Source organism: Lontra canadensis, unplaced genomic scaffold (genome assembly GCF_010015895.1).
Source record: "Lontra canadensis isolate GAN:19392208 unplaced genomic scaffold, GSC_riverotter_1.0 scaffold19, whole genome shotgun sequence".
In the NCBI taxonomy this organism is placed as follows: domain Eukaryota; kingdom Metazoa; phylum Chordata; class Mammalia; order Carnivora; family Mustelidae; genus Lontra; species Lontra canadensis.
Genome location: NW_022631013.1, coordinates 13,316,795 through 13,342,711, shown reverse-complemented (window position 1 = coordinate 13,342,711; position 25,917 = coordinate 13,316,795). Strand labels below are relative to the sequence as shown.

At 41.7% G+C, this 25,917-nt stretch overlaps 2 protein-coding genes across 10 annotated transcripts; one reads left to right on the top strand and one right to left on the bottom strand.

Annotated features, from left to right (window-relative positions):
- The first annotated feature begins 959 nt into the window (after positions 1-959).
- On the top strand, positions 960-6,975 carry EXOSC3 (exosome component 3). Its single transcript, XM_032860634.1, has 4 exons — positions 960-1,320; positions 2,047-2,196; positions 5,262-5,413; positions 6,537-6,975. Exons 1-4 carry the CDS (start codon positions 994-996, stop codon positions 6,736-6,738), a joined length of 831 nt encoding a protein of 276 aa, XP_032716525.1. The 5' UTR covers positions 960-993; the 3' UTR covers positions 6,739-6,975.
- Positions 6,976-8,323: 1,348 nt separating this feature from the next.
- TRMT10B (tRNA methyltransferase 10B) lies at positions 8,324-23,938 on the bottom strand. 9 transcript variants are annotated; one of them, XM_032860631.1, is made up of 10 exons: positions 23,873-23,938; positions 17,498-17,695; positions 16,978-17,086; positions 16,023-16,147; positions 15,527-15,586; positions 14,243-14,395; positions 12,975-13,053; positions 12,297-12,364; positions 9,341-9,464; positions 8,324-8,768 (listed from the first exon to the last, which is right to left on the bottom strand). In XM_032860631.1, the coding sequence occupies exons 2-10, from the start codon at positions 17,681-17,683 to the stop codon at positions 8,614-8,616; spliced, it is 1,059 nt and encodes a 352-aa protein (XP_032716522.1). In that variant the 5' UTR covers positions 17,684-17,695; positions 23,873-23,938; the 3' UTR covers positions 8,324-8,613. The 9 variants fall into 9 exon arrangements, with proteins under 9 accessions (XP_032716522.1, XP_032716515.1, XP_032716517.1 ...); XM_032860624.1 differs by having other exon boundaries at positions 17,498-17,701; positions 23,873-23,937; XM_032860626.1 differs by lacking the exon at positions 23,873-23,938 and adding an exon at positions 23,526-23,804 and having other exon boundaries at positions 17,498-17,701.
- Between the last annotated feature and the right edge of the window lie 1,979 nt (positions 23,939-25,917).

Genomic DNA, 25,917 nt, shown 5'->3' with positions numbered 1-25,917 from the left:
GATCTGTCTTAAACGTCCCTCAAATCTAAAAATTCATGCTGGAAAGCCAGAGCGTCAAAGAGATAGGCAAAGCCAGGGCCTCCCAGTCCCCAGAAACAGTCAACCCTCCTGCGGAATCTCACCAAGCGCTAACTGGAGATGCTAGTGTACAGAGGAAAACAGTGATTTCAAGTAAGAGCAGTCCTGATGTGCTATGAATCTGGAATTCATGGAATTCCATTGGAATTGGGCAACTAGCATGGTTCAGGGAATGCAGCTCAGGGAATGTAGCCGCAAGGATTTAATTGCAGTTACTGATTTCTCCAGGCTATGTAGGGGTAGCTCAATTATGTGGAAATGCTCACGTGTATGTGTATATTTTCAGGGGGAAAGTCTGCGGAGAAATACACAGCAAAACGTTAATATGCATTCATTCATCAGGTACTACCTATTTAGGTGCTAGACCCTGGGGTACAAAGTGAGAACTAGCTCACAGCCTAGCAGGAGACAAATGGGGGGCAAGACTATCACCTTTTATTTTCTTTGTATTCTTCTCTTTGTTTTCCACAATGTGAATAGGTATCTTCTCTAGCAAACACCAAAAAAAGGTTTTATTTTGAGAAAGGAAAATACTTTTTCTTCTTAGGGCGCAGTCGGAAGGAAAGGCTCAATCCCCAAGCCCCTCTGCTCAGCGCTCAAAGTTCCCACGGAATCATACGTAGGAGCGTCTTAGAATCCTGCGGTGCAACCCGAGACAGCGGAAGTGAGGGATCTGCCACCGCCTTAAGCCGTGTTTCTCGTACTGTTCTGCAGAAAGGCTGCAAGATGGGAGACGGGCGAGAGTCCTAATCATAACCACCTCGCCAGGACCCCAGCGCACAGCGATCAGGTTTCACAGACGCGGGTTCAATACCGATCGATCTCTACTACCGGAAACGGAAAGCTGTGGGCAGGCTGGCGATTGGACGCGGAGGCGGAAGCGGAAGCGGAAAATTGCGTTTGGTGGCTCCCGATATGGCTGAGGCGGCGGGTGTTACTACCGAATCCGTTGCGGGAGACAGGGCGCGGGCGGCGCGCACCATGCTAGATCAGGTGGTACTCCCGGGTGAGGAACTGCTGTTGCCCGAGCAGGAGGACGCTGAAGGCCCAGGAGGTGCTGGGGAGCGACCGCTGCTCCTGAATACGGGGACGCGCTCCCGGGGACGCGTTGTGTGCGGCCCGGGCTTGCGGCGCAGTGGCGACCGCCTGCTGGTCACCAAGTGCGGCCGCCTCCGTCACAAGGAGCCCAGCGGCGGCAGCAGCGGCGGTGGCGTTTACTGGGTGGACTCACAGCAGAAACGGGTGAGTTGGGACTCCGGAGAGGACTGATATCCTCGCTCTGGGAAGAGGCGGGGGTGGGGCCGTGGACCTCTTCTCTGTTAATGCTAGTCTAGAGCCACCGTAGTCATGTGTCCTCCTCTGCATCCCCTTTAGAACACTGTGAACAAATGAAACGTAGCCTGAGAAGGGCGACCAGGAGAGAAAGGAGACTAGAAATCTTGGCGTGTGGGGGTTTAAGGATTGTAAAATACGGTCATTCATTCAAAATCTCAAAGGCCAGGGAGCACCAGACCTATCTTTTGGAGTCCCAAACGGCAGAAATCCAGACTCAGTGAGTGGATGTTCCAGGGAGTTAAATTTCTCTTAGAATAAGGACTTTAATATAGGAAAAACTAACAGTGCAATAGACTTTTTCGGTTGTAGGATCCCCTGTACGACTAGACTTACTATGCCAGCAGAAGCTCTAGGGACTTTCTGATAAGAATGCAAGATGTATGGGAATACTGGCTGAAATGAACAGAGTATTAAAGCTGTAAAGAGAGTTAATGATGTGATTGTTTTACTGAGCGTAACATATCAGATTTGTTGTTGATTTGTATTAATTTGTAAATTTGAATTTCAAAATATTTTCTAAATAACACTAATGACAGTAAAGTAACCACTAAGAACTTCCTGAAGATACCTTCCAAGATATCTTGGAAATGATTATCATTTATGGCTGTTTTTTCATTCTATTTTCTTCTGTAGTATGTCCCAGTGAAAGGAGACCATGTGATTGGCATAGTGACAGCTAAATCTGGAGATATATTCAAAGTGGATGTTGGAGGGAGTGAACCAGCATCTTTGTCTTACTTGGCATTTGAAGGTGCAACTAAAAGAAACAGACCCAATGTGCAGGTAATGATGGGAGCCTTTGGTTTCAAAAATAGGAAAAGTATAACAATATCCAGAAGCCTACCTGAATTGTCTCCTAAGCATGACCTATTTTCCCAGTTGGGGTGATCTCTGAACATCTGTGTAATCACCTCAGGCTCCACAAGTTCCTTCCAGTGCTCTAGCCCTGGGACCAGAGTCACATACTTACTTTACATTGGCTATATTGGGGGTGGTTTCGTGTCTACTGAGTTGAAAGGTTATATCTCTTCCCTCTGTTGTTATCTGTTATGTCCATATTCACTGGACAAGGAAGTAAGCCATAGGCTTGGGGAGGTAGGAGGGATAAACAGTGCAGATCGCCATATCAGCCAGCCATGCAGCCTGATAAGTCCTGGGACTGGCATCTCAAGGACTTAAGTCACATCCCTATTTCCCAATAATCTCTTCTTGGAGCTGACAGAGGGGCAGTCTTGATACCTCAGGTTTTCCTATTTGGAATCTTCAGGTAGCATAGCCACACTTTGTCCACCCAGAAATTTGATGGTTTCTTTGCCCCTTCTCACTAACATTTCATTTGTCTTTAGTTGCTTAACCTTTACTGATCCTCTTTGTTTCTATCTCTGATGTTCTATTCATTCATCCATGTATATCCCATTTTGCAAGTTTAGACCTTAGCTACTTTTGCTTTTTTCAAGATTTCATTTATTTGAGAGAGAAAGAAAGCATGAGCACGAGCAGGGGGACAGTCAGAGGGAGAGGGAGAAGCAGAATTTCTGCCGAGCAGGAAACCCGATTTGAGGCTTGATCCTAGGACCCTAAGATAATGACCTGAGCTGAAGGCATCAGCTTAACCTACTGAGCCATGCAGGCACCCCCAGACCTTAGCTACTTCTTGACTAGACTTGGTCAGTGACCTCATTAACATCCCTGCTTGTATACTTTTGTTCTTCCATCCAGGCTTTTGAGAGCTGACAGCCTCAAACAATTCCCTTTCTCAAAAAAAAAAAAAAAGAAAAGAAAGAAAAGTTTCTTTGAAGCCTACAGATTTTATTGGCATTATACTCCAGAAGTCTTTCCCCCATCTATAATTTATCTTCTATGTAGCCATGCTTGAACTGTCCCCCTCCCCGAACTCTTCAATAGCACTGCTGAATTCCTAAGTCACTGCTCTTGTACCTTTCCTCAAGCTGTTGCCTCTATCTGGATTGCTTTTTCCCCTTAGCCTTTGGAACACATGCTTATTTTTGGAGAACAAGGGTAAACACCACCACCATTGTAAAACCATTCTTCATCTACAGTCACCTTTCTTATAACTTTAGCACTTACAAAGTCTTAAATGAACTTTCATATATATATATATATATATATATATATATATATATTTTTTTTTTTTTTTTTTTTTTTAAGATTTTGTTTATTTATTTGACAGAGATCACAAGTAGGCAGAGAGATAGGCAGGGGTGGGGGGGAAAGTAGGCTCCCCACTGAGCAGAGAGCCAGGAACCTGGGATCATGACCTGAGCTGAAGGGCAGGGGCTTTCACACACTGAGCCACCCAGGTGCCCCTGAACTTTGTTACTTATATGTATATCCCCAGTGTCCTCCAAGACCAAATGCTTCTGAATACAAAGAATGTTTTTGTTTCTCTTTAGTTGCTAGTCATCAAGGAATAATAGATATAGAACAGAACAAGTTCTCTCTCCTCTATTCCTTTTGTTTCATCATTTTGAAGTTCAGCTCTGAGGTGTGTGTTTTTTCTTTGAGAGCGAGAGAAAGTGGGACGAGGGAGCCTCTCAAGCAGATCTCACACTGAGGGCAGAGTCCTCTGTGGGACTCCATCTCACAACCCTGAGATCATAACTTGAACCAAAATCAAGAGTTGGGTGTTTAACTGACTGAGCCACTGGCACCCCATCTGAGGTTTTTAAGTTTTGCATGAAGTATCAGTGAATTACCATTGTTCATTTTACTTTGAAAAATTTGCATGCCAAGAGTTTCCAATCTTCTGTAATTCCCTAGGATAATGCCATCTACTAGAACTTTATGTAATGCTGGTGTTTTATATCCACACTCACTGGTAATGGTAGTCACTAGCCACATGCAGCTGTTGAGCTCTTGAAATATGGCTAATGCAATTGAGGAACTGAATTTCAAATATCTAACTTTAATTAATTTAAATATAAGTTTAAATAACTACATGTCGGTAGTGGTTACTATATCAGATGGTATAACCCTAGAGGATGTTGTCTTTGAGATAGCTCCCAGTTTGAAGAGGGTACACACCTTAATGTAGCCTTTTTTTTTTTTTTCTTTTTTTTTAAGATTTTATTTGTGAAGAGAGCCTGAGCACAAGTGGGAAGAGTGGCAGGCCGGAGAAGCAGGTTCCCTGCTGAGCAAGGAGCCGGATGTGGAACTCAATCCCAGGACACCATGATCATGACCCAAGTGAGGGGCGCCTGGGTGGCTCAGTGGGTTAAGCCACTGCCTTCAGCTCAGGTCATGATCTCAAGGTCCTGGGATCGAGTCCCGTATCGGGCTCTCTGCTTGGCAGGGGGCCTGCTTCCCTCTCTCTCTCTCTCTCTCTCTCTGCCTGCCTCTCCATCTACTTGTGATCTCTGTCAAATAAATAAAAAATCTTTAAAAAAAAAAAAAAAAGACCCAAGTGAAAGTCAGATGCTTAACCTACTGAACCACCCAGGTGTCCCTTCATGTTGCGTTTTTTAAAGACTCAACTCCAGAGTGTGGGTATTCTGGAGGATAGTCAGTCAGTTAGCCGCAGAAATATCAAGGGTTGGCATTGCTGCCTATGAGAAGGAACCGTAGCAGCACCATAGAATGATTTGCGGAGAGGCGCCTGCGTGGCTCAGTCAGTTAAGCATCTGTCTTTGGCTCAGGTCATGATCTCAGGGTCCTGGGATGGAGCCCCAAGTCGGGCTCCCTGCTCAGTGGGGAGTCTGCTTCTCTCCCTCCCTCTCCCCTCTGCTCATGCACTCTCTCAAATAAATAAAATCTTAACCAAAAAAAAAGAGGAGGTGGGGGAGTGATTTGCTGAGAGGAAATGAACTGTTTTCAAATTATCATTTTAGGTTGGAGATCTCATCTATGGCCAATTTGTGGTTGCTAATAAAGATATGGAACCGGAGATGGTCTGTATTGATAGCTGTGGACGAGCCAGTGGAATGGGTGTGATTGGACAGGATGGTCTGCTTTTTAAAGTGACTTTGGGCTTAATTAGAAAGTAAGTCCTGATGCCTTCTGGTTCGCCTATCTTCTTTTAAAATTATACCTTCTTGGAAAGCTGGCTCATCTTTGGGATTCGGATTCTTTGTAAAAAATGTCTGAACGTCCTCAAAGTTAAAAATCAGTGTCCATTCTTAGCACAGTTATAAACTCATGCATTTAGTCCCATTCTCTCTTCATGTGAATACATTAAATTCACATGTATCTGATGGTATAGTTTTTGTGTTGATATGTATGGAGTCTGGGCTTCTCTCCCAGAAAGTCTGCTGTTCCTTATAGCTGTTATACTCAATCCAGATATGAAAACTGGCATTTCCTCCTCTTAAGTCATTTACATACAGATGCAATTTACAATTGTACAAAATAACCAGATTTTTCTAGTAATGGGGTTCAAATGCAGGTGGGCTGATGTGCTCTAAAAGCTTATTCACATAAGGCTCCTGCTATTCTGTCCTGGTAGATTTAATAGTTCCCAGAGGTAGATTCTATTAGGTAGTTAGACCTTTACCTACCAAAAGCTGTGCCCTACGAAAGAACTTTACTCCTAGAGCCCCTGAGCCTCAGAGCTCAGTGTTGGATGCTTCCTTCCTTACTTATTCTGCTGATTTGGACAATTAAGACAGAGAAGCATGTTATTAGTCAAGCAACACCCTTGTGGTTTGAAAGTCAATGCTTCTCTCCAAGTACTGAATTTAATACCAGGGAATAACTTACATGGTCAGGAAAAGCAGCTTAAACTGTTCTTTTAGAACCAAAGATAATAAAAAAGCTGTGATTCTTAAGCCTAGAAAAAAGGTGCTCTGACAGTATATGGGAAGAACTTTATACATTTTTTGTAAAATTGGTGACACAGGGAGTTTGATTTCTTTGTAGAGGACAGAGCCTATTGTTGTGACTTACGGTATTTCACAAATAGGTATATAAAAGATGAATTAATACATCCAAAGTGTGATTGGATGAAAGGGGGCAGCAGCAAAGTCATGTGCCTTGTTTTTGGATGAGGGTGGGATTTTGAATAACTGTGGAGAACTGTCCAGAAACTAGGAGTCTTCTTTTAAAGGAGAGTTGAGTCACACCCTACCACTTTCTTCAATTTAGTTTTCTTTCCATCTCCTCACCAGGCTCCTGGCTCCAGATTGTGAAATCCTACAGGAAGTGGGAAAACTCTACCCACTGGAGATAGTATTTGGGATGAATGGAAGAATATGGGTTAAGGCAAAAACCATTCAGCAGACCTTAATTTTGGCAAACATTTTAGAAGCTTGTGAACACATGACAGCAGATCAAAGAAAACAGATCTTCTCCAGATTGGCAGAAAGTTAGATGGAATTTTTTATGGGTCAGTTGACCCAAGAGACTATGGGTTTCCTGGGGAAAATTTTTTAGGGGAACCTCTCATTAAATGTTCAGAAGACAAAATGTGAATGTACATTTTGTCTTACCAAAGTCCTTATTTTTATAAAAATGTTACTAGTTGCCACCCATGTTCTTGTGGGTGAGAAAAATCATTATAAAATAATAATGTATTTTTTTCTTTACAATAAAGTTTACTAAAAATATTATGGGTTTTTTTGCTGTTAACTCCTTTAGGTTGGCTAAAGTGCAGCTTTTATAATACACTGGAAGTAAGCATTAAAATAATTATTTTCTGATAATAGTGAAACATGTTCACCAAAGAAAACGTAGAATACATAAAGAAGCAAATACACTATAGATAGTCTATGTATTTTTCAAATTGAAATTACAAGATTCTATTTTATATGCTACTTTGTAATGTACTCTGTCCACTTCAAACAACATTTAATGTATTTCTCATGAGTGCTATTGAAAATTGCAATAGTTGTATTTCATTTTCATGTTACAGGATATTTTGGGTATGTCCACTTTTTTGTTCTATAAATAACACTGATGAGGATCTTGAAGCCAAGTCCAAAACTACATGTCTAGGTTTTGAAGAGGTGATAGAGTTGGAGAGGAAATTCTTCCATGCTTTTTGGAGTTTTAAGCAAAGCCTTTAGAGGTAAAAGCCTTTAGAGGTGAAAATGAAGCCTGGCAGATGATCCAGGTTAGGTTCTGGAGGGGCAGAGACCTCCCTGAGAGTATGAGTTACCCCTGGAGCCTAGCCAGAGGAGGTCCCTTCTTGGAAGACAGAGATTATAGAACTCATTCAATATGGTGATGAAAACCAAGGAGCATTATATATTCCTAAAGATGTTTCCTGAAGACTGGGCTGTTTTTAATAAAAAGACACTGATCCAGTTTGTAAAGATAATAGCTCCTGAAGGATTCAATTCTGAAGGGGAGGAGACAGAGCAGAGCAGTAACGTTTTAGTTGAGATCTAAAATACAGTCTCTGAATTTGCTAACAGCTTAGCTTTCAAGTTTACTAACCCAAAGTGGTTAGTAAACTGAAGAGTTTTTGGAGTAACTGAAGCAACTGCATGTAACTAAGAAATGAGGAAAGGGATCACTGAGATTTGTGTAATGAGAGGTTATCCACCATGTTTGTATCAGAGGCAATGTATTTTCTGGTTATTTTTAAGTTAGAGTTACTACTGTGTTTTTACTTTTCAATTCGACCTGTTAGTTACATATATATATGAAGAATCTAGTTTGTACAAGGATCAGAAGGATACGAAGATACTCCCATGAAGTGTCCTGTTAGGAGGCTACCCTAAGGAAGAGAGAAACCCTCCACTCCCATACTCAGAGCAGGAGAGACGGGGTAGGAATCACAAGTGGGAACAAAGTGTTATGGGGGTTTAAAGCAGGGTAGGTTAGGACAGGCTGATCCTGCAAAACACGCAGAGTGTACTACTGAGTTGGGGAAAATCCACACGATCAGAGGAGGCCAGAGGAAGTGCTGCAACATTATGATGCCAGTTGAGTGAAAATAAAACTCTTAATATAACAATAACTATTTAATTGTTAAGCTACTTCTAAAGAGTAGGTATTTCACAAATAGGTATATAAAAGATGAATACATCCAAAGCCATGTAGCTGAGGGCTAATTTCTTGTTATGTAAACTTTTTACATAGTCAACATATCTGGGCTCTTGCTGTGAGCTAGGCACTATGGGAGATAGAAAAGAGCATAAAATGTGGTCCCTGTTCTTAGTAACTTAAATTCTAGTGGCGATCCAAGATGACAAGTAAAGGCAAGTGTGTGCCATCACCAGCCTCTGCTCTGCTTTTCAGTCAAGACACCTCCAGCAGCTTTGCCTCCGGCAGCTTCTCAGGCTGTCCATCATCCACAGAGTTCTGAAGAACATAGCCTTTTCTGGAAGAAACTCCTTTCTTCAGTGCTTCAGGCCAGTTTTGCGTCTCAAAGTATGTGGACAGGATATCAAATACTGTGAGAAGGGTAAAAAGAAAACATAGTGACCACACGGAGGAAAAAGAACTGGTAAAGGACAAGTGAGGAAAGGGGTGTTCTGGACTATGTCATTCAACAAGCTTCTCTGCACTACACGTGGACCCACTTCCCCACAAGGACCTCACCCCACACGGAGAGAGATGGGCCTGTGAACAGACAGTGCTGCGACACTGAGAGGGAAACAGTATAATGGGAACACAAAGGAGAGCCCCTGACATGGCTGAGAGGGGGTTAGGGAGCAGCCGAGATGCCCCTGGACTGAAGAAGGACAATTAGGAATTCACTGTTCAATGATGGGTTGAATCTAGGGCATTTTAGACCACAGGACAAATTTCAACCATCTTTAACATAGTTGGGATCTAAGAAGAAAATGAAAAATAGCTCCGAAAGGCCAGAGTACCTGTCACAAAGTGCGTGCAATAATCTGAGTGTACCAGTCCCGGTGGCAGGGCAGGGCTACCTGCTTCTAACGCCATTTATACTTCCACACAATGCAAAGGAGTAGCACCAGCACTAACACACATTAAGTGTGGGCCATGTCAGCAGTACCTTGATTGATGGCCAGTATCTCTGAATGATAGTTTTTCCCATTCTGGTGTCTGACCATGTATTCCTGGATTGGCAAGCGGGCTGTCTTGACGGAATGTTCTCGGGCTTTCTGAAATGTCACCTTCTGTGAATCATAGTTAAATATTTTTCTTTTAAAAATGACAAAGGTATTCTCGTTGTAATATGCATAACACATTGTGAGAAACCCATTTACCACCACTCTAACTTCCATCTGTAATCATAATTAAATGGTAAGTGTATTAAAAATCAGTGGCCTATGGCAAGATGGAAGAAACTTCAGATAATGAAGAGTATTTACTTGTTCCACATAAGAAACGGCTTGTGCAGCAAATATTTCATTTGGGACTCATCTATCCACTAGTTTCCATTTACTACTACTATCAACCAAGAAGGAAGTAAGTCAAGAGAGGCATATCTGCAGCCACAATATGCATCCAGAAGTTGAAGCAGTCTAATCAATCAGAGGAGAACACTCCAGACTCTAATTCAGTTAGACACAATTCTGGATATCTGGAGTTTTCAGCTTATAGCCATTCGGCAGCAGCAAATTAGAGATAAGAGAGACAGGATTAAAGTCAGAAACACCACAAGCAACAAGACAGCATTAAGGTGTGAGAGCACACAGTCCAATTAAAAGGAAGGGCTCTGAAAACTGCAGAAAGGAGCCCTAAGAACTCACCAAACCCGCCAAATCTGAGGCCATTTAGGATCGGAGTAGAGTAACTAATATCCCTTTAAAGATGTCCCTGAATCGTGAACTGAAGTTCAGATTATATTTGCTATCTTGTAAGTGGCTCTGGAAAGATCATCTACCTACTTATAATTTCAGGATTAAAAAGAAAGGTTTAGATATTGGGATAATTAACATCCTTGGGTTTGGAAGGGGCCTCAATAGTTAATTACCCCACTCCAAACATCCATCCAATCTTTGTCTATCCTTTGTGGCCTCCTTCCCAAGTGGGTTCTGTCCTTAAGTGGACAATCCTTGTGACAGGGAGTTCCATGCATCCTGGGGAAACCTATTCCAATTTTCACAGTACAGAAAGGAAATTCTTGATAGCCAAATTGTGTTCTCCCTGAGCATTCCGCTCATTTGTCCTGGTTCCATCTCCCTGGGGCCACAACAAGCAAGTAAAATGGCTTTTCCACAAGAAGGCGGTTCAGGTTGTCAACAGCAGTGATCGTGCCGCTCTGTACCCTTCCAGTAGTCTCAGTTCTGTCGCCTCTCCCTTGACCACGACTTATGTCTTGAGTCTCTTCAATATTCAGGCCAAATGTTTCTGAATTTGTGCTCGCTGGTATCCTTTCCTACAGGACTGTAACTGTAACTGACTGGCCACTTTGAGCGAGATCTAACCAACTGGAGCAGCAGGTCCTAACACTGGACTAGTTGCTTCTCGGACTCACATGAGACACAATTCCAAGAGAGAACTTCCAAAATGTGTTATGTAATGCAAGTCAGAGAAAATAAAGGTACAACTGCTCAAAAGACTTCCTTGAAGGATAACACTCCTGTACCTACAAGGTCTATGATTTTATTTATTTATTTTTTGGTCTATGATTTTTTTTTTAAGTCTATTCTTTTATAATCACTTTGAACTGGAGTACAAGAATTCCAAGTTAGTAGGAGACTGTTGGATGCTGCCCTGGAAATGCTCACAGTCCAGTTTCTGTTCTCTAAACATTTAAAGATAAAACGATTCCCCTTGAAGAAATGTGCTCAGCATACTTTCTCTGAGGAAGTCAAATTCTCTTATTAATAACCAAAAAATTCTATACCTCTGGCAAATCATTATGCCAATTATTTTTCAATTTAAATACTGCCAGAAAGATAAGACAGTGTGTTGAAACCGCACATCTACTGATCATACATTGCTCACTGACCCGCTAGACTTTGCCTCAAAAAAGGGGATGTCACTCTGTTGTGGGAGACTGCATTTGGCTGTTATGTCTTTTTAATGTCTTTTAACCTATAACAGCCCCCCTAACTATTTTAGTTTTCATACTGTTGGCTTTTTTGAAAGTGTGGTCCAATTGTCTTGCAGAATGTCTCGCATTCAGAGTGACAAAAAAACAATTTCTCAAATTCTAGTATGTATTTCTCATTTAATAGCTGGCATTCTTAGAATTCTACCTCCACCCCCCCTACCTGTTTTTTAGATTATCACTATTGAGGCATGGAACACTGACCTTTCTAGAATGCATGCAATTCAGTTAAGTATCATCTGTATTAAACGTGTATATATCTCATACGGGTATGAAAAAATAAATAAAAAAATATATATATGAGTCCTGCATCAGGTTCCCTGGCAGGGAGCCTGCTTTTCCCTCTCCCCGACCCCTGTTCATGCTCTATCTCTCTCTCTCAAATAAATAAGTAAAATCTTTATATATATATAATATATATATGTATTATATATTATATATATATATGTTTACGGAAACATATTTCAAAACTCCAATTATTCCAACAAAATTTCAACTGAACAAAAGAAATCTGGACAGTCCTATTGACATTGAGATTATGAGATAAGTCTTATGTCAGCAGAAAAGATGGCCTAAGAAGGAGCAAACTCCTTTCTCACAAAGAACAAAATAGCTGGTAAGAATTGTGAGTCAATGCTCCGCTGGTCAAGATCAGAGTTACCCTTGCAGAACTGAAAAGAGGAGAGAAGAAAGGTGTTCAACATGGCTATTTATGTAATTACCAAACACTCCCCATTCTGGTTCCCAACAGGACTGTCACGTCAGGGGATGGGTAACACTGACGATGACAGGGAGCCTCAGTGGAAGGGCCAACCTAGGCAGGATGGGGTCCTTCTTCCTATTCTCTGCGTTTTTAGGCCTTTTGTGTAAGATTACGATAGGGCAGCTGCCTCTGAAAGTAAGCCCCGCTTTTCAAAATATAGTTGTTAGGTCTAAAATGTACATTTACCTTCTGAATGCTTTCGTCCACAAGTCCACCAAGGATGTAAACTTTGTTTAGATCAATATCTTCAAGAGCTAATGAAAAAATGAAGGCCATTGAGATCAAATTGGTTTTATAGTTTCTAAATCCAAAGAAAGTAAAAGGAAAGAATTATTAATGATAAAAGTAGAAACTTAATGAAATAGAAAACCAAAAGGTAACAGATTTGATCACTCTCTGAAAAGACAAAAAAAGGTAGTTGATTCAAATCAATGTTAGGATTCAGAAAGGAGACAAAATTAAAATGACAGAGGAATTTGAAATAATCAGAAAAGAATACTAAGATTAACTGGATACCAATCAATTTGAAAATTATGTGAAATAGTTGATTTTCTGGAAAAAACAGGTATCTAACATTGATCCAAGAGGCCAAGGAAGGGAGCTGACTGGAGAAATTGGGCAAGATTGCCAGGTAGCTCACAAGGCCCAGCCGAGGCCGGAGACCCTACATCTGTACAGCTGTGCACACGCAGCAGCACATACCGAAGGCATAGTGATGTATTCACCCCAAGATGTGTGCAATTAATGTTCATTCTTTTTTTTTGGATACACCTTGGGTGGCTTTAACAAGTTCTGACACAAGGAATAATCAAACACAGGCCTAAGAACAAAGTGCTACATGAATCCATGCAGTAAAGTACATACCGTGTTCTGAGTCAGGAGTCAGGTACACAAGGGTATCCAGAGGAAATAAACTAAAGCAGTCTTCCTCTGTTATGTCTAGCTGAAAAATGTAAATAATCCAATGTAGTGTGAACTAGGTTACGACGTAGCCCACATTGCAGCAACTAGTTACCAGGCACCTATTCTCTATTAGGCATGGCCCTGTGTGCATCCACGGGACACATGTCTGACAATCTGTTCTCAGAAAGTGCTCAGCTGAGGAGGGAAGTAAAAAGGACGATACCCAACCCTACAAAATGAGACAGAGAGTAACAAGAGACCCTAACAGATGTACAGGAAGGCTGCCCCAGGACGACAGATGAGGGAGTGATAATATCAGGGTCAGCCTTCTACCGAAGGGAATGCTAGAGCTTGGTTTCTAAAGAGAGGTGAGAATGACTGACACATACAAAAAGGAAGAAGCACTGAAAATGGGGAGAATCACCAAAGAAAGGCATGAAGACGGGAAAGCAAGGGAACTCCGTAGCCCTAAGAGTTGGTCTGTTGGGCTCACAAACAAGAAGCATAAAACACGCAGAGAGAAGAAAAGCTGGAAATGGTTATATTATAGGACAGACTGTTCAGACGGTAACAGTGACCACAACTAACTGTTCAGGGGTCCGCAGGGTACCTCTCACGCTCCTGCCTCTGCAGACCTCCCTAGGAAAGTTCACACCACCAGGCCCAGTTATGCCACACAAACACACGAGACACTTTTCGTGGCACTTCTTAGGAAGTGATCTGGACTGTTATAATCTCTGTTATTATAGCCTATATTATATTATCTATATTATAGTCCATAGTCTATAGTCTCTGTTATAATCACTACATTCATGAGCCCCTAGGGCAAGAGGTAAAAAGTAACTAAGTATTCCCTAAAACTCATCTCGAATCCATGCTCCTACCATAAGGATTTTCTCTTCCCCTATAACTCATGTTCCCAATTCCTGCACTACTATGAATAAGAAAGGTTTGGCATTTCCCCAAAACATTCCTGGAGTCTAGCATACGATACACAAGACACAAAACGTAGTCCTAGAGACTGGTAATATTAGCTTGCCAATGCAGTGCAAGGACGAAAGTTTGGAAATGTAAGAACTGATGAGAGGATCTAAAGTTTTTTAGATTGCAACAGTGAAAATAATTCACACATTTTTATACCAAAATATGAAACAGTTAAAAAAATTTACTATTACCACACAACCTACTTCTCAAAGGACACTTCAAGTAATATCCACAATGAAGCTTACCAGGTAACTAGAAAATCCATCATTCATCCTCAAACACTCTTCGTATAGGGGACTGTCTGTTGTGAATCCAGTGAGGTAGATCCAGAATGTCCTGCTGGCTTTTTTATTTGAACCATACAACCTTCGAATCTGTCCAGCCAGTCTACTTAATTCCTTCAAAGAAATTAGGACAGCTTAGATTGGAAACATGCCCATTCTTTCTAAATTCATTATCAACAAATGGTTACTCATTAAGTTCACTGAATGCTACTCTGGGAAATCTCATGAATTAGAATGGTCCCTTTTATTCTAGGAGCTAGTATGTGTTATGTGTGTTCATGTAGTAAAGTAAAATGCATGCCACACACCTTACAGATCAAAGTGAAGGTAATGATACTAGCCTGGAAACAGTTAATGGAAAGACTGAGAACTCTCCCTCCTTCTGGACCTGGTGTTATATGTCTAATAAGGTATATGGAATTGTGCTTTCAGCTCATTACTAAAATCTTACCATGTGATATTTACTATTCACTTTAAAAAGGTTAGATTACTACACATTTTTTTTTATACTCATCAGATAAACTTAGCACCTTCTCTCTAACTCTTGGTGATGTACTAGGATCAGAAATTTTAACTTTCCATCCTGATTCAGAGATAAAACCCTAAGGAAAGGTAGTTTCACAGTATGGCCTGAGGAGAGAAAAAACACTTTGGGTTTGATTTAATCTGATATCTCAATTAATAAAAACAGTACAAAATTCTTTGTTGACCTTTTCAGAAGGCTGGGGTTCCATGTTAGAACCCCATATCTTCAGTCTTACTGATTCCTCTGAAAAACATGCAAACAGGAGCACATATAATAGAGATGTTGGCGAACAGAAAAATCCATTTTGTGGTGTAAGGCCTAAAACGAAGGCCCACTACCGTGTGTTGCCTACACATCTTGTAAAACCAGGTGGGACCTGAAAAACCCAGCTTCAAGTTCTTCTCCCAGTTCTGCTCCCTTGGATAAGGTCCCCTAGCTAAACAATCCTTTCTATCAAAGGTCCAAACGTAGTTACTACTTATCCCCAAGTACCAGGTTTCGATTCCCTGCTAGCCCACAGTTATTCCCAGCAAATCAATCACATCTTCCTGTAGGAACCAAGGGGATATTCTGCCCTCATGACACTACAAAGCCTGCCTTCCACAGCCCCTGGTTGTTCATTCTGTTCCCAAGTGGAGCCCCACATGGCCCTGCCTAGCATGCAGTGTCATCCCCCCTGCGCTGAGTACAAGTGACTAATAAACCGCTATCACTCTTACCTGTCCAATGTCAAATGTGTATTCTTCAGCCATCCCTAGAACCCTAGGGTGGAATCCCTCCTTCACAATAGGGTGAATGGAAAATGATTAAAACACATATGTTGCAGGAAAGTGTCCCACCAGGTCATCTCCTCCCCACATGCAACCAGGCAAGTATTCCTTTTCCCAGCAGAAAGCCAGATTTCATCTCTGGAGGACTGAACATGAAAAGACCCCATCTAGACTGTGGACACCATAAACACAGAGGCAATGGTGTGGGGCTCAAAAGAGAAGATAAGATAAAACTTTGCAAACTAAACCAGAGGATATCTATTCTCTTCCTGATTCTTAACAACAGTCATCTTGGAACAGAGTAGCCATGTGTCAAAAAACCACTCTTTTTGCTGGTTTGCTATGGAATTACAGAGGCTGGAACTGGTCATACACTTTGTCAAAGCTGCTCTCTTCTGGACCTCACTCATGTAAGCAGGAATTTGAAACTTAATGGATATCCTACCTTCTTAGACATGTGGTGGGTCATACTCAGATCAATACAGAGTCTTGGTCCTGAGTGTTTGGCTTCCAAAAGTCTCTCCTTGGTTAAGGATCTCAGAAAACGTTTGCTGTGCTGGGGGCAGATGCCTAGAATAGAAATATCAGAAAGAAATAAAAGTGGGGCGGGGTGCCTGGGTGGCTCAGTTGGTTAAGCGACTGCCTTTGGCTCCGGTCATGATCTTGGAGTCCCGGGATCGAATCCTACATCAGGCTCCCTGCTCGGCAGGGAGTCAGCTTCTCCCTCTGAACCTCCCTGTTCTCATGCTCTCGCTCTCTCTCTTTCTCATTCTCGCTCTCTCTCAAATAAATAAATAAAAGCTTAAAAAAAAAAAAAAGAAATAAAAGTGGGAAAACAGGAATATATTCAGTAAGAAACAAATCTTCCCAGCCAAGTGAATACTTTTTGAATATAAAGAGAAACTTGAAACTCATGCAAGGTATTCATTTGGGGTCAGCAGAGTGGTATGGAGTGTGGGCTCTGGAGCACGCTCCTGGGTCTAAATCAGAGTTCAGCCCATTCAATTATTACTACATGATCTTGGGCATGTTATTCAATTTCTGAGCCTCAGTTTCTTTACCTATAAAATGGGGATAATAAAAGCACCTATCCCTTAGGGTAATGCATGCAAAATTCTTAGCAATGAACCTAGCATGTAACAGTGAATAAATGTTAGCTGCTAATTTTATCATTCCTTCTACTTCTGAGCTTATAAACACACATGTGCACTAGATATGTGAAAGGCAGCCTTAAATTTTGCTTTCATTGATACTTTGATTTCCAATAAAATAGAACAATAGATTCTTCCTCCAAGATGTTTGTTTTTACTTAAAACGACAATTCCTAGTCTCCTAGGAACATGCAGATACCAGTCTGCTAAGATAGAAATGATTATGCCAGCAATCTGATTTATTGTTACCTGAATTTTCTACACGATTGGCCTTTCTTCTTTCTTTTTCTTGCTTTCTTTTGCTCTTCTTTGCTGCAACTATCTTTTCCCAGTGTCTCTGTTTTCTTTGGACATTTTTCTTACGTTATCCAGAAAACAAAATTGAGAACTTTGTAAGCACCAAAATGGAAAATGAATATTCGAAAATTATTTATTTTTTTAAATCAGATTTAAAGTTAGGAGAGAAAAAGGATATTAGTGTCAAAAAAAAAAAGAAAAAAATAGACTGGATTATGTTCAGAGAAAGCGGAGACCCAAGAAAGAGATGTGATGTGCCCAAAGTAAATGTATCAAAAATTCCTCTTGAACTTGATTTACTCTTCTTAGGACTCAAGTGGAACTGAAACCTTAAACCAGTTAGTGGGAAATTCATCCAATTTTGGAACATACCAAACTCATTCCTAGCCTTTTTGTTACTAGGACCTACCCTTATACGAGGGGTCTCTGGGACAATGCATGATCCCAGAGCCCACAGCCAGGCTACACTTACTGAACACCACACCGTACCGCCTGTGGGCAGCATATCTCCCTCCCGATGCTCGCATTCCACATCGATCTGTAGAAGCTGGAAGCTTTCAGAGATGCTATCTTCGCCCGTGTCCTCTAGGATGACTTCTTGCTCCTGCAGCACTTGTGAGTCTGTTTTCTGAGCACTCCCTTCCAACTTCCAGTCCATGTGCTTTGTCTTCTGTCCCTTTCACCCAGGTCAGAGAAAGGCACAATGATGGGAGACGTTACATTACTTCCCTCACAGAGGTATTTCCCTATGTCCAAATGTCAAATAGTGTTACTGTGTTGCTGAAAAAGTGTGGAAAGTATTTACACAGATTTACTGAATGGAGAAAAGTATCGGTGTCTTCCAGAGAAATGGGTCAGCAAAGAAATGTTTCAGTACTAAGGGAGCTAAATCCACTTCTTGGACAAACGCAGTTCCTGACAACTCTAAGCACTCATCAATTATTCACTACTGTAGAGACCCAGGTAATTAAGTCATTTATTCTGCTCTTCAAAATGTATGCGCTTGGGTGGCTCAGTCATTAAGCATCTGCTTTCAGCTCAGGTCATCAAGCCCCACATCGGGCTCCCTGTTCTGTGGGAAGCCTGCTTCTCCCTCTCCCACTTCCCCTGCTTGTGTTTCCTCTTTCGCTGTGTCTCTCTTTGTCAAATAAATAAAATCTTTAAAAAAAAGTTTTTTAAACGCATTCAATATTGAGGGTGGGGCAGAAATGACAAAAGTCATCTCCTCCATTATGTTTCCATTTCTATTCAAAACTATTCATCTAGCAAACATTTACTGAGCACGTACTATATGCAGTCCAATACTAGAAATATCCTAGAATAAGAGCTAGCCAAAAACTATGGTAAAGTATGGTAAACAAGAATTCTTCCAGGTTGCTGGTGATGTTTCACAATTTGTTTTTCCAAATGATGTATTCCCTCTCCCAACTCAGTTAAGTATCCCTGCAGCTGAAAGCCACAGTCACCTTGAGAATATTAATATCCACCAGAAGTGCTGAAGTGGGAAAATATGGAGAACCACTGCTATGGCACACTTAAGCAATGCCATAATTTCAAAGTGCTGTTCAAAGTCCCTGGGAAGGTTGTGAGTATAAAATGCTCTAGTCTATAGCTAAGTGTCACAAAGAACATTCTGTCCTTTTCTTCTGGCTGCTCCTCTGAGTCCAGTGTGCTACCACCATCTTTGGAAAACTCTTATCTTTGCAAAAGCAAATCTGTGTAATACGATCCATGCATATAAAAAAAAGACCTAGTTATAATGCAAAGTAATGATCCTCGCTCCAACCCCTCCCATCTCTAGTGGCAACCTGTTAACCAGATGTTTTTAGTTCATTTGGTAATTGACTCCTTAACCTGAAATCATATACTTTCTGTTACTGTGTGAATCAACTTTGAATTTTATCAACTCCCTATGAAACACTAGAATTCAAATCCTCTTATTTTTTATTTTTCTGTTAGTTATACTGACTTTTAAAATGTTTTTGAGGTATAATTTACATATAGTAAAATGCAAAGATTCTCAGGGTATAACTCAGTAATGTGTGTGTGTGTGGGGGGAGGAATATACCAGTTTGATGAATTTTTGACAAAAGCTTAGGGCCTTTCTTACTCACACCCTCATCAAAATATGGAACATTTCCATCACTCTAGAAAGTTCCTTGCCTTCTGCACTTTCCAAGTCAAACTCCATCCCATTCCCACAACCAGCCAAAAGCAACCATTGTTTTTTCTATAACCATAGATTAACTGTACCTATTATAAAACATACAAATGGATTCAACCAGTGATGTTGACATTTTCCCCCTCAACATGTTTTGAGATTCATACATGTTGCTTCATGTATTAGTAAGTTTATTCCTTTTAATTACTGAGCAGAATTCCACCGTATGACTGTATCACAATTTGTTTATTCTCCTGTTGATGGAGATTGGAGATTTTTCCAATTTGGGAATTACTATGAATAAAGCTGCTATGAACATTCTCTTACAAGTGTTTTTGTGGATGTATGTTCTCATATCCGTTGGCTAAGTAAGCAGAGTTGATGGGGCATAGGATAGTTGCCTATTTAACTCATAAAAGACTGCCATCAGTTTCCCAAGGTAACTGCACCATTTCACAGTGCTGTCAGCAACGGAGACTTCCAGATGCTCTGCAACATCACCAACTAATAGATTAGTTCTTAATCTATGCCATTCTTGTGCAGTAGAACCTAGTTGTGTTTCAATTTGCATTATTTTGATAATGATATTGGGCACTTTTTCAGGCAATTTATTGGTCATTCATTTGTTAAGATTTCTGACCAAGTCTTTTGCTCATTTTTAAGTTATCTTTTTGTTAATGAGCTGTGGAAGTTTAACATATTTCTAGAGCCAAATCCTTTATCAGACATGTGTATTGAGAATATTTTCTCCCAGTCTGTGGCCTATTTATTTTCTTCCTTTTTTCTGTCTATTTAGTTTCTTAAGATTGCTTTTTGTTGAGCAGAAATTTTAAATTTTAATCAAGTCTAAGTTATCATTCTCTTCTTTTATAGTTAATGCTTTCTGTGTCCTCCAAGAAATCTTTGCCTACCCTAAAATCACAGAAATATTCTATGTTCCTTTCTAGAAACTTTATAATTTTGGCTTTTACATTTAGGCCTATAATCCACCTTAAATTCATTTCTCTCAAGGGTAACAGTCTTGTCCTGCCTATTGTCCAACGCCTGAAAACAGTTTCTTCACATAATCTGTTCAACTCTACAGCTTTTTTTAATCCTAGGAAGGTAAGTCCAATACCTACCTCTGTCATGACAACTATTAGAAGACATCTTTACTATGTTTAAGAATATCTTTAAACTACTACTTCTTGTTCAACAATCTCAAGGTTAGGCTCTGAACATAAACACCCTTATCTTTCCCTCTATCTCTCTTCTTCCTTCAATGTTTCAATTTCAGCAAGCTGAAGCTTTAATTTACATGTTCAAAACAGAGTCTACCTTGTGTCATCAAAACTAATCCTTTTGGGCTTTGTCTATCCCCTTGGTTGTTTCTAAAATTTGTAAACCAATAAACTGCATTTATATTAACTGTATAAATATTACCCACTACAGGGCCGAGCAGTATCCGAGGATTATATTGTGGGTTTTGGTATTTATCTTATTTGAGAGAGAGAGAGCATGTGCACACACATGTGCAGGGGGAAAGGCAGAGGGACAGTGAGAGGGAGAGATTCTTTAATGACCGAGGAACTTGGCCTCAGGACCTTGAGATCATGACTTGAGCTGAAACCAAGAGTTGGACACTTAACCGATAGCCACCTAGGCGCCCGGTTCTCTAATGTTTTGACCGATGTTCATAGCAAACATTTTTAGTGTTGAGTTCATACTGTTTTCTTGTACTCCATCAAATGTTCAAAATCAGGCCAAATTTTAGTTTTGTTTTTCATTTAGACATAACAGGCTGTTGTAGTAGAAACAACAGTCTTAGGATTTAGCCTTTTCAGCTTTCTACCTCTAAGTAGTAGGATAATAGCCTAAACTATTAACTCTTTGTCACAGATTCTACTAGAATTGGATATTACTACATCCCAGGACTGTTGCAAGAACTAGACATATGTCATTTACCTGACATGGAACAACTGCTCATGAAATACAGATTGTTCAAACCCCTCCAGTGTTGTTTTTTTAGTTTTTCTAAAAAGGTAAGCTGCTGAGCAGTTTTGGGTATTTATCACACATCATGTGAACAACATATGACCCCCAGATATATTCCTGAAGAGAGCCAAGTAAATTTCATTCTAGATTTTCAAAGTTACAGATTAGAAATTGTGTTCATTTTTTTATATAAGCTAAAGTTTACTTTTGCTCAGAAATGCTTTAATACTCAGTACAAATTTTAATATATTTATACCATTGACTGTATCACTATGAACTTATGGCATACATGAAATTTAGCAGTGTGTATTATTTCTAGAGAAATGAGGAAAATACAAAGTTATTCTTAGACATTTCAGAAGTGCTGTGCTATTCACATATGAACAGTGATGTTGACTATAAATACTTTTTTTAAAGAAAAGACAGTGAGACCTGTTATGGCAATTCCTTTAGGTGACTGACCGTATCTTACTGTGCCAAACATCAGTCATCTGCATTTTTCTACATTTAGGCATTCAAAAAAAGAACAAATGAAATCTTTAAGATAAACTGGCCCAATACCTAACAGCCTCATTTTGTTAGGGTAAGAAAACACACCCATTTGTTAAATGAATGCCAGTTTGTTAACAGGCATGTGCTTTCCCTCCTCTGAACTCGGTAGCATTTTTATATTCTGTTTGTTCATTCATTCAGTCAATAAATACTCATTGAGCTCCTCCTCTTTGTCAGACCCTTTTGGGGAATGACTGGGAGGTCTCATTGGAGAAGTTTGGCTTGGAAGGAGAAGAGAGCTAGGGTTGGAGTAGCTGGAGGGGCTGCAGAGTTTTCCACGGTTGTTTAGAAAACTAGGTCTGTGCTCATGTCTTCTTTCCCACCAAACTGAATTCCTTTGCAGGAGGGACTGTGTACTGACATTTACATGAACACTGTAACAGCTCACAATAGAGAACTTGGCAAATAGGTTTGAATAAATGTTTGTTGAACTAAACTGAATTTTACCACCACCCCCATTCCCTTCTTCCTAGTCCCCTCCCTGTATCTCCTCTCTCCAAGTTCCTATATACCCTGAGGGTGTTTTTTTAGAAACCCAGGGTACAGCAATATTGAAAATCAAGTGAAGGCAATTCCAACCACTACCAGAGGAGTCTACAATATAGCAGATTGGGCAGGGGCCACACCTTTTTCATCTCTGAATTGTTAGTGGCCAGCACAAGGGCTGGCATGAAACAGAAGCTCAGTAAATATTGAATAGCAGCTTGCCATCTACTGATCCTCAGAAAGCAACCATGAAATGAGGCATCACAGAGGAACAAATGTTTTTAATCAGTATGAGACATTATCTATGGCCAAATTTAGCATTTCTTCATTAAAAAGTGTTTTCTGGGCACTCCCTGATGGCTCTTGGTTAAGCATCTGACTCTTGATTTCAGCTCAGGTCATGATCTTAGGGTCCTGGGACTGAGCCCTGGATTCTCTCCCTCTACCCATTCCCCCCCTGCTTGCATGTGTGTACTCTCTCTCTCAAACACATAAATAAATCTTAAAGAAAAAATAATGTTTTCTGAGCCTCTGTTGCAGGTCCAGTACTGAGTACTAGGGTTATTCAATTAATTACTAATCATATATAAACAGTTACTAAGCACCCCATATAATAGTACATGCTGAGGATTGTAGACTGATGTCCACCCTGCCTTCACAGGGCTTCAATTATTGGACTCAGCCTTGCATGACAGCTGGTCTGCCTGTTTTCCCACTACATCGTAAGCCCTTCCAGGAAAGAGAGGAAAAAGAATTCAGGTGCCCAACCCCGGTACCCAGTACTGAGCCCTGCAGAACAAAAGCATCTTAAATGTTTGATAATTATGTTACCCTTCTGCTCAGAACTATGCAGTATTCTCCATTTCACTTACAGCACATAACTGAAATCCTTACAATTCTATACTGATCATTAAGCTCTACCTCCCCCATCAAGTGTCCTCTTGCACTTTCTGGTTTACTCGCTGCTCCTAACATACCAAGGATATTCCCACTTCCGGGTCTTTGCCCTTGCTGTCATTTCTACCTCCAATGCTCTTCCCCCAAATAATTATATGACTACCTGTCTCATTCTATTCTGATTCTCACTATCTAACATGGCACATGTTTACTTTTTATCTGAACTTCCCCATTCCTATATTCCTATATCCCACCTGGTTAAATGCAGGTGTTCTGTCTGCTTTGTACACCTCCCCTAAATGCCTAGAAAAAGGCTTGGTACATAACAGAGGCTCAATAAATACTTCCTAACCTAATCAATTCTCCACCCCTCCCCGCCCCCACTTCTGAGTTGGCAGGGGCCTCAGATGTTTTCTAACCCAAATCCCACCTGATAAGCATATCCTTGGGCGCTAAGTGATGGGCCTGTCTCTTTTGCACGCTTCTCTCGTTTTCTAAAATTTAGTCCAGCGAAGCCAGCTCCAGTCCTCTGGTACCTTCAGCACTAGAACACCCAGACCCCCGGCCCGAGGGTACCCCTCCTGTGAGCCCCGCCTGGCCCACAGGCTGCTAGTGTGAGGAGAGGCAGCAAGGCAAAGCACCAAAGGGCGGAGGGCACGAGGCGACAAGACGGTTGAGGGCCGCTTCCCGGCGTCTGCCCCACCAACGAACGAAGCGGCAGTCCCAAGCCAGACCCTTCCAGCCCCAGGCCGGTCCCACAACGAGCCCCAAGCGTACCTGAACCCCTCAACTCACACATACTCGGCCGCGCACATCAGGCCGCGCCTCCGGCACAACTTCCGGTTCCTGCCCCCTTTCTGAACGGCATTCTGGGAGTTGTAGTTCTTAGCCTGGCATCCCGGCGAGCAGGGGCCATTGGAAGGCTTTGCCTTCCACGCCACCCACGCTGGTACTAGGGAGTTGCGTACCGCCCAGGTATTGCCTTGCGGGTTTGAGCCTGTTTCCCCTGCTGTCGGATGGGGGTTACAATCGCAGCCGCTCGCCGACCTCACAGGGCCGTGGCAGGTAACCCGGGGATTTGATGGGGGTCAAGGGCTGGACGTTGTGAAACTGGACCAGTGTCGAACCAACCCTCATCTCACGGGCTAGGCGCTTTGCCCTCCCCTGGGCTCCCCTATAAGCAGCAGAGCCCACGAGCCGACATAGCCTTCCCTGAGCACACAGCTGCCCTCACCACCACCTGGCTGTCCAAGCAGACAACAGGGGCATTCGGGCTTGGACCTTTAATGAATGAGTCTAACCTCTGACCATTTCCCTTTATCCAACTCACCTTACAGATCCACGGAGAAAGCGAGGCTCAAAGACCTGAGGAGACTTGTCCAAGCTTTGGCCTGATAAAAACTATCAGCCACTCTTCACTCTTCCCTTTATTCCTGCAATCCTAGGGGTCACACTTTCGAGAGACCCTAGCATGAATGAACCGGAAATACCTCCAGCCCAAGAAACCATAGCCCGGTTGGATCTCTCCTTGACCCCACACCGTTTCCCTCTCTGGACTCTTCCTTTGAACAGTGCCTGCAGCACCCCGACCCTGCCCTAATCCTTCAGTCCCATTCTATATCCGCTACTGGAACAATTTTTAAATGCTAAAAGTAAACATTCTTTGTCTCTCAGAGGGCTTTTCCTAAAATGCAGTGCCAACCTCTCTTCTCAGCTCAGAAGCTGGTCCTGGCTTCCCACTCAGCACGGTTTGCAAAGTGGCTCAAACCGTCTTCAGTGGCTCCCACCACACCTACCAGTCCCTGCACTTTGCTCTCAAACTGGGTACCTTTCCTCTCTCCCAGCCACTGCTCTTGTATCTCTTCACCTTTGAATGAGCTCATGGCCATCCCCCCAGAAAAGTCCTGAGAACTAGTCTCACTGCTCCTTCCACCTGCTCCTACCCTGCACTCCCATTCCCCAACTCCCACAACGCAGCGGACATCCATTTGCCAGATGATTATGTGTCTCCCCTATTCCAAACCCTAGTGGTGTCTCCCATTGTACTTGAATATAAATTCAAACCTTTCCAAGGCCTTCCTGGCCTGGCTCCTGGCTGCCCCACCAAATTCAGCTGTCACTCTGCCTCTGGCTTGCTGTGTTCCAGTTATACCTGTCTTCTTGAATTGCTTCAAATATACCAAAGACCTTTGCAGATACTTTTGCCTTTCCTCTCACTTTTTCCATGACTGGCTCCTTCTTATCCTTAAGGCTTCAGCTTAAACCTTTGCTCTTCAGAGAGGCCTTTACTGATCACCCAGGTAAGATTATCTCATCCCATCCCCATCTTGGCACTCTTCATTTCTTTCTATCACCTATCAGTCAGTAATCTTTTTTCTGTGTCTTTCCTACTAATTTTAAGTTCCTGAGGAAACATCTGTCATGTTGATGATTTGACTCCCAGTGTCATTGCACAGTAAAGATTTGTTAACAGAATCCGCAAACGAGTGATTTTTTTTCTCCTTTCTTAACACATCCAAAACTTACCTTCCTATCTACCAAATCCGGGACAGGATGCTCAGTAGCTACTCAATGAATACTTCTTGACATAGTTCTAATTAATGCTGCCTCCTATAGCATTAGGATCCTTCCATGATCACTACTCTGTCCCCAACTCCAAAATAAGTTCTCTCCTTTGAGTTCTCAGACCACCTTATCTGTCCTCTTTGGCCACCCTGAGCAGACAATGCCTTATACTGTAGGTCTATCTCTACATGTCATCTTATCTCTTAGACCGGGAGCTCTTGAAGACAGGATTCTTACCCAATTATCTACACCCACAA

Excerpts from the sequence above, each read along its gene's own strand:
- EXOSC3 (XM_032860634.1), top strand. The coding sequence starts at position 994 with ATGGCTGAGGCGGCGGGTGTTACTACCGAATCCGTTGCGGGAGACAGG. Across the intron at positions 1,321-2,046 it reads TGGACTCACAGCAGAAACGG|TATGTCCCAGTGAAAGGAGA; the intron begins GTGAGTTGGGAC and ends TTTCTTCTGTAG. Across the intron at positions 5,414-6,536 it reads ACTTTGGGCTTAATTAGAAA|GCTCCTGGCTCCAGATTGTG; the intron begins GTAAGTCCTGAT and ends TCTCCTCACCAG.
- TRMT10B (XM_032860631.1), bottom strand. The coding sequence starts at position 17,683 with ATGGACTGGAAGTTGGAAGGGAGTGCTCAGAAAACAGACTCACAAGTG. Across the intron at positions 16,148-16,977 it reads CAATCGTGTAGAAAATTCAG|GCATCTGCCCCCAGCACAGC; the intron begins GTAACAATAAAT and ends TTTCTATTCTAG. Across the intron at positions 15,587-16,022 it reads CCCACCACATGTCTAAGAAG|GAGGGATTCCACCCTAGGGT; the intron begins GTAGGATATCCA and ends CCTATTGTGAAG.